At 40.2% G+C, this 8,028-nt stretch overlaps 1 protein-coding gene across 1 annotated transcript in view; it reads left to right on the forward strand.

Annotated features, from left to right (window-relative positions):
• Positions 1-6,585, forward strand: part of LOC138036713 (uncharacterized) — a 9,963-nt gene extending 3,378 nt beyond the window's left edge. Inside the window, exons 2-6 of the mRNA XM_068882819.1 lie at positions 151-602; positions 1,322-1,823; positions 3,159-3,414; positions 4,239-4,421; positions 5,784-6,585. Coding sequence (XP_068738920.1) covers positions 151-602; positions 1,322-1,823; positions 3,159-3,414; positions 4,239-4,421; positions 5,784-6,142 — 1,752 coding nt within the window. The 3' untranslated portion in view covers positions 6,143-6,585. The remainder of the gene's footprint in view (positions 1-150; positions 603-1,321; positions 1,824-3,158; positions 3,415-4,238; positions 4,422-5,783) is intronic.
• The last annotated feature ends 1,443 nt before the right edge of the window (positions 6,586-8,028 follow it).

Consider the following 8,028-nt stretch of genomic DNA (forward strand, 5'->3'; position numbering starts at 1 on the left):
GGTCATGGGTTTTACTTCTCTCATAGATCACTAGATTTTTTCAGGCTCCTTCACAACTGTTTAAGTTGTTCCATGAACGTGTGGAGGAAGTCAAAATATGTATGGACCTAAGGATAGTTCTTGACAGCCTGCATTCCCTTTCCTTGCCAGGATATCCTCGATGTTGACCTCACATCAAAAATTAGCTTTAAATACAACACTAATGATGGCCGGATTATTTTCGTCTTTGACAACATTCTGGAACAAAAGCACCTTGGCATCTTCTCGCATTACATTAATGCTGATTTAGATGCTTGGCGGTTCAGTCTTCATGAACCATATGACGGAGGTGTGGAAAAGCCATCAGATAACATTCCATGGATAAATGAAATAGACTGTGTTGGGTTTTCACAATCTTTGGTTGGAAGAACGATACAAAAGGCAGTTACGGATGCAGCTCAATCAAAAGATGTTTTTTATCCGTACAAGGTTAGGGCAAAACTTGTGCGGCGAGGGGACTTCACTAAGCTCTTCACTGATGCAAACAGAACAGATGACGAGTATTCAGCATTCTTGTTTTTGGTTCCTAGGTGGAGGAAAAATGATTACGGAGAACTGTACTTGTAAGTTTGTCATTATCAATTAATTTATTATTTCATTGACTGTGTGAGTAGTCTCATGTCATGTAACAGCAAGCTTGTGGTGTTCTATTGCATAACCTCAATAACGGATGAACAAGTCATGTGAAGACCAGACACTAATATTATTTATTTTCAACAAATATCAATAGCATAATTAAGACATCACAAAGCTGTTGAGGAGTGTGTGCAGAAAGGCCACCATTCTAAACTCTATGAATGATGGCCTGGTTGTAATGATGATGATGATGATGATAGCAGTGGTGGTGACTGCCGGCACAGACTGGCCCAAGCAGTCCCCCTACCCTTCCCTTTCTCTCTCCCTACCCCTTGCCGGGCCACTACACAGGCTAATATGTTAATGATGACTATGATCATGGCATCAAAGATGATGTCAAGGTGATGTTAGTGAGGATGATGACAGTAGGTGACAGCGATGACGATGTCAATGCCGATGCTGTAGCTTTACCTAAGAAGAAGCAAAATGGTGTGGGACTGACGGGCTTCTTGTGGAAGGTGGGAAGGCCCACTTGATGTTTAAGGATCTCTCAAAATTCTTCAGGAACTGGCCATGCAGACAACCTAAAAGATGAAGATGAGTGGGTGCCTTACACATAGAATCAGTTAATAACCAATCAGCCAAGGTGATAGTTTAAAGTCTGAAAAATTGTTTTAATCATTCTTCTTATATCTGGATTTTTTAGGTTCGATGAGGATAACGAAATTTTAGCTGGAGCTGTCCCAAAACCTGGTCGTCTTGTGTTGTGGGAGAGTTCCATATCATATCTTCCCAGACCACCTAGCATTGCTTATAAGAAGGGTCAATTGATACTGCATGTGCAGTTCACAAAGTCAAAGCAAAAAATGCTTGCAGGCCACAGAGAGAGAATTGCATCGAGAAAAGAAAGAAAAAATGCTTATGACAGTGGCTTTGTAGGGAGTGATAAGCCTGCTCCATTGGATATTGATGTGGGGAAGCACAAAGTTGCCGAACACTTGTCGACACAAGGAAAGAGAATTCTAGTATTTGATGACCTGTTTGACAAGGAAGATTTGGATAAACTGAGGGTTTTTATTTTCATGCATGGGACATACTACTATGATGATTCAGATGAAGGCGACAATGATAGTGACAACGTTCAGTGGATTGCGGGATTTGAGATCAATGATTACATTAAGAGCAGACTATGGAATATAATGCAGCAGGTTTGTGGAATTTACAAACAACTTAATTTGCTTGCTTATTTCCCGGAAATTCTTAGTGTAACTCTTCACTGCAAAACAGTATTTTTCCATTGCATTTAAGCACTAGAGGATGTTTTCAGTGTTTCCATAGCCTCATCTAAACACGAGGGGGAGTTTATGCATAACTGCCGAGAATTCTCCCAACTCTCCCGAGTGTTTAGATGAGGCTATGGAAACACGGGAAAAAAAGTCTTCTATTGCTTTTATAAAATATTCCTCAAAGATAATTCAACAAATGAAGGAAAATGAGGGTTTTTTACTTCTTGATTGAAACAGATTTTCTTCATACACACTCATATTTCCTACCAGCCAATCAAAACACGCATCTGACGATACATAACGAATCAAAATTTGTGTGATGTCACAGCTGTGTTTCCATACTCTCTTCGAAACACGGCTATTGACCAATGAGAGTGCGTGAACTATCCTAATTATTTTATAATTATCAATAGTACTTTTATTCACTCGACAGGGGCTTTGAAACTCCTGTAGCTCTCGTAGGCTCGGTTCAACAAGCTTTCTAGAGAAACTATTGTGCTGCATGTGTGGTTATTCGAACCAAAATTTGTTGGTATCTACTAAGTTTATCAAAGAGCTGTTGGATCAGTTGGTTGAGCATTCAGGACTACCATGCCCGGGTACTATGCAGGATGTTGTGATTTCAACTCCAGTCTTACCAACGCTCAGGGTCTTTAAATAACGGAGGAGAAAGTGCTGCCTTTTGTAATTTCATCTTCAAATGGTTAGACTTTCAAGCCTTCTTGGATAAGGACCATAAACCACAGGCCCCATCTCACAAACTATGTTTATAACTCTGTGGGACATTTATAAAGATCCAACACACTCTTCAAATAAATCAAAAAGAGAAGTGCACACAGTTGCCGGTGTCAGGGTCTGGCACGCATTCTCCAGCAAAATGTGGCTGACTTGGTACATGAGCAAAAATGGCTGTAAGTCAAACGTGACTTTGCCAAATGCTGGAACAGGGGGCGGTGCCTAGGGGCGGTGCCTCGCATGGGACTTTAATCCCGTTGCACCTACCCCTTTTGAGTTTTGTTTCTTTTCTTTTCTTTATTTCTTTTCTTTATCATTATTATTATTTTTTGTTTTTTTTTTCTCTTGTGTTGTATTAAAAATTTATATTGTACGTTGCAGGAGGAGCACCCAATAAAGCTGTAAAAACAAATACAAAAAAAAAACAAAAAAAACATGTATATAGATGTAGTAATTGACCACTATACTATACCACTCAGCGCAAACTAACACTTGCATAATGTCTCTAATGTAACTCTGTAGACCCTAAAACATGTGACTGGGCGTGACAAGTGGTTCCCGTATGACATTTCCTGTAACCTTATAAGAAGTGCTGACCACACACGCATTCATCAGGATTGTGAGGAGCATGAAGATGAGTGGACATACCTCATATATCTGACACCAAATTGGACCAAGAATGACTATGGAGAAACAGCATTTTATGAGACAATGACACATGATAATGAAATCATCACTGAGGTGCGACCAAAATATGGACGGGCTGTGGTGTTCCAAGGTAATGTACATTTTGAGCAGAATAGGCGCGAACAATACGACAATAGAATCTCTGCATAAATTGTACTTATTTTTAAGTACCGGTAGCAATACATATACTTTCAAACCACATCAAGCTGAAAAAGCGGAAGTTTAAGAGGACACGGAAAAAAACTCAAGTCTGATGGCACATGGTAAGTAACTCTTCATTTGGTAATGTGAAATTATAAGTTTCTAGCCTGAGGGTTCTACCCAGTGAGCTTCAAGAACTTCCGGAAAGCTAGGTCTTTTTTTATCTCTGTTCCTCATGTACTGTCCCTACAAGTTTTGCGTGAATGTCACATCCGACCGGATAGCCCGACTTGCTAAGGAACTATAATCTATCATCCTTGTTACTAGCGCATTACAGCGTGCAACATCAAATAGTTGCAACAGTTTTTGCAACTTGTCTCTCTTTTGATGTTCTCGTGAAATCACATGAAGATTTTTATTGCCTGATGACAAAAAACGTGGTCACAAGTTGAAGGAAAGCCTTTGCACTGCGCAACGTTGAAAAAAATTGTTATAAGGTTGTGATTAGCAGGTACCGACTTCTGCTTCTCTCAAAGATTGCAAGAACCAAAAAATTGCCTGAATTGGCTATGTCATGAAGTATTTCTTTAGGCAATTTATATTCATGCAACTTCTGACGCAACGAAATTGCGAGACAAGTAGCAAGAGACAAATGCTTAAAAAAACTTAAGCGCTAAGAGACCGACGTCCAATCAGCCAAATGATTTGCAATAAGGCAGACTAGCATTTTTAGGGTGTTGACTAGATTTTTATTGTCTGTATTTATCTTCTCAGGAATCATTCCCCATTCAGCCCGCCCTCCCAGTACAAATCAGTCGCATGCACGCCTCACATTTGTAGCTAAGGTGTCAGTGAATGAGTTTGTTGGAAGACGGAAGGCATTCACAGAAGAGATGAGACACTTTGAGGGCTTGGCGTTCTCCAGAGCTGTAATCGATTCCTTGGAAAAAAGCCAAGGTACGATTTACGTTAACTGATCCACCGACATGATTCCATCAAAATATTAATTCACGTTTCATTTTGTTCATTTTAATTGTTTTGGGTAATACTACAAAAACGCGAGTGAGTATAAGTATTTTTGTCGAACATATTCCTAGTTCACTTCAAACTAATAACTCTGTTACTGTTACATAATTTATATTACTGGTAATCTAGTAAATTATAATCTTTCAGCACTATGCATCTACATAAGAATCCCAAGGGAGAGATCAGTTGGCTATCTCCATGCAGAGACGAGGAGTTGAACTGTAAATAACCCGACTGAAACTATTCCATTCCAAAACCTTGAACACGGAAACTTTGGAAGTGCCTCCCTGCGAGTGACTTGAATGAAGTCTTTCTTTGTAGGGCACGTAGTTCCCGGTGTTGTGGTCTGTCTTCTGTTGTGTATCTTGGTTGGGAGGGTAAAAAAAGGGGCCACAGTAATTGGCGCAAGCTGTTGTGACGCTCTGTCAGCTTGACTGGCAAAGTCTGTAAATCATAAATCAAATCTAAAAAGTTATTCTAATTATATGGAGAGAACTTGAACGTATTGACTGCGAAGAATCATTTGACCACGGCCCATTACAACCCGCAGATAGAATGATAACCATATCAGCAAGCTACCAGAGGAAGCTAACGTGGTAAAAGTCATCGTACCGGCAATAACGCTGTCAGTTGGCAGTAGCTGTTGTGGTCACTTAGTTACCCACAAGGAGAAGATGACTAACTCAATTAAAGCCGATGTCAATTTAATACTGTGTAATTTATTCCCTTCGCCTCGTGGGCAGGGTTACCACGTCATCTACTGCCAATAGACCTTATTCACGATAGCCGCCATGTTGGATTTGCTATTCATAATCATGCAAACTAGCTACACACTTCTGAGGGCGCAAACAACACAAGTTCGAGAGGTTATAACGAACATCTTAGCCACACAGATGATTTGTTTCACATTCATTGAGTGTTTATCACCTAAGTAGTAAAATAGAATGCTTACACAAGTTACTTCGATTTTTTTACTGAAAAATTAGCAGATAACGAAGTAGAAAGTCAAAATGTCGGAGGCAATCAAAAGATATAAAATTATTATAAAACGTACTTAATTCTAAATTCCAAAATGTACTTTTAGCAATGTTAATTCAATATTTCGACGAAACGATTTTCCGCAATTTGCCTTTATTCCAGTGTTTGCCCCCCAGGATAACACATGGCTAATTTGCATGACAATTTGAAAACCAACATGGCGGCTATCGTGAATAAGGGCCATTGCTGTGGTCTGTCATGTTCATTGATGACAGACTATGTCAGCTTAACTTTGCATTTTTCGTTTCTTTACAGGCGCGACACTGTTTGAGTCGGAAGGTGGCGGAAATGACAATGATAGGAATGAGGCTGATGACGACGAGGAAGAAGACGAAGACGAAGAAGAAGAAGCCGTCAACGAAGAGCAGGAGAATGGAAATGAGCCTCGCTCGGAGGAGGTAAACGAGCCTCGCTCTGTAGATGAGGCATTGAGAGAAAAGTTTACGAATGAAGATGAACCAGATGACCCGGAAATAAAAGAGTTGAACAGACGACTGAGTGATGTTACACGGAATGGAAACTTGGAAGAAATGAGAACTCTTCATCGAGAGCTTCATACACGCCATGTAACAGGAAGACAAGAGATCATCCGTCGATTAACAAATCTGATTTAGAAACGAAATGCAACATAGAAGCCATGACCATAGTAACATGAGCAGCAGTCGGTGCATCCAACTGCCAATAAGGGTTCTCACGTGCATTTCTTTGGAATCCCAATGCCATGTGCGATTGTCCCTTCCTGTGGAACACTGCCGGAGCGTCGCCGGGGCATAAAGAGCATTTCAAGGAGTTCATTTCACTAGCTTAGGTTGCAACATGTGATTTCGCATTAGTATCGCTAATGTAATATAAAACTTAATTTAAACATACATAGTTTTTCTTACAGTATCGAGACATAGCAAAAGGGAAAAAGTATTTTTCTTTTTGTCAAACAAATCTAAATGATGCTATGATTTTAAACATCTTGCGTTTTCGTACATTTCCTTCTTAACAGTAAAGAGAGCATAAAAAGATAGTGCTTTACTTTTAGTCAAATAAAGTTAAATTATCTTCGTAATTTGGACATGTTGTCTTTTCATGTGTACTTAATTGTGCTTACAACCCCCTACATACCCCCTAATCGTTACACCAAAAAACGAAACGTACAATAAAAAAAACCAGCCTTATTCGCGTCATGCATCCGAGTAAAGAGGGAAAAACTGGCCAAAGTTTCAAGTTTTTCAAGGTTTTTCAAGTACAAAAATTTCACATAAAGCAGGGGCTAAAACCAACAAAAAGGGAACGGCACACAAAGAACCAAGGAGACATGCATTTGTCAGGGAGTGCCTTCCCAGTCTCAATGAAACCATCTCTCACCTCTGTCTCGAGGGAACCAGAAACGAAAAGTTCTTACCTCAAGTTTATGCCTGTAGAATAACCTAAAATGTCAATTCCTTATAAAAACCACCATCTTTTTTTGTTCCGAGAGCCAGAGCATTTACGCCTGCGCTGAGGGATTGTTTGAACAATAGAAAAAACGCAGTACCTCCAGCCCCGGCGCTGGAGCGTCATCCCGGGATTTCGGCCCATGCGATCGCTTTTGGACGCAGTTGGCCCTTCGCTGCTTTCTGCTACCGACCTTGCCTCCCGGTACGGCATTGAGGGAGAGATATGTCGGCCCCTAAACCATATAAGACAAATCCCACGCCTACTCACAGCTCCAAACCGCCCTTGTCAATTTAACGTAAGAATTCGATGACTTATATATTCAAGGCAAAACTCATTTTATCTGTCATATGGTAAGCACTGAAGTCGCAGATTACAAAGTGTGCGCATGCGCCCTGCTAAAGGTAACATACATACATGCATGCTTGCATAAACTCTATTTCATCTCTAATTTCAGAATAACTACAAGAGCTAATATCTTCGAGACATTACATTTACAGCTAAAATACAAAGCATAACTAAATACACAATATTTAAAGATAGATTAATTAACAAGAAAAGCCGCTGTACAAAATGCGACCCTCGATTCTCTTTTAAAACCAGTAAACTCAGTGGTAGGGATAAAATCAGGTAGCGCATTTCGCAACTTAGCTGATACGTTAGAAAAAGTACTAAGACCATACTAAATTTTCCAACCTTTCCTCGGAAGAGTGGGCGGCGCTTAAAAATCGTAGTAAACGCAACGACATAGTTGTCAAATCGGCCGACAAAGGCGGCGCGGTAGTTGTTTGGCGGTCCGACCTTTACCAAAAAGAAGCTTTGCGGCAACTTTCGGATACCTCGTTTTATGCCAAAATCCCTAAAGATCTCACTTCCAAAAATCAAAAACTTGTCAAAGACACCATTCAAAATCTTATAGTTAATCAAGAATTACCGGACACTGCCACTAATCTCATCATTGACACCCCTAGAACTTCGTGCATTTACTTCTTCCCTAAAATTCACAAACCCAGCAACCCAGGTCGCCCTATCGTTTCTGCCTGTAGTTGCCCCACCGAACTCATTTCTAGCTACT

The sequence above is a fragment of the Montipora capricornis genome, unplaced genomic scaffold (assembly GCF_036669925.1).
Source record: "Montipora capricornis isolate CH-2021 unplaced genomic scaffold, ASM3666992v2 scaffold_497, whole genome shotgun sequence".
In the NCBI taxonomy this organism is placed as follows: Eukaryota; Metazoa; Cnidaria; class Anthozoa; order Scleractinia; family Acroporidae; genus Montipora; species Montipora capricornis.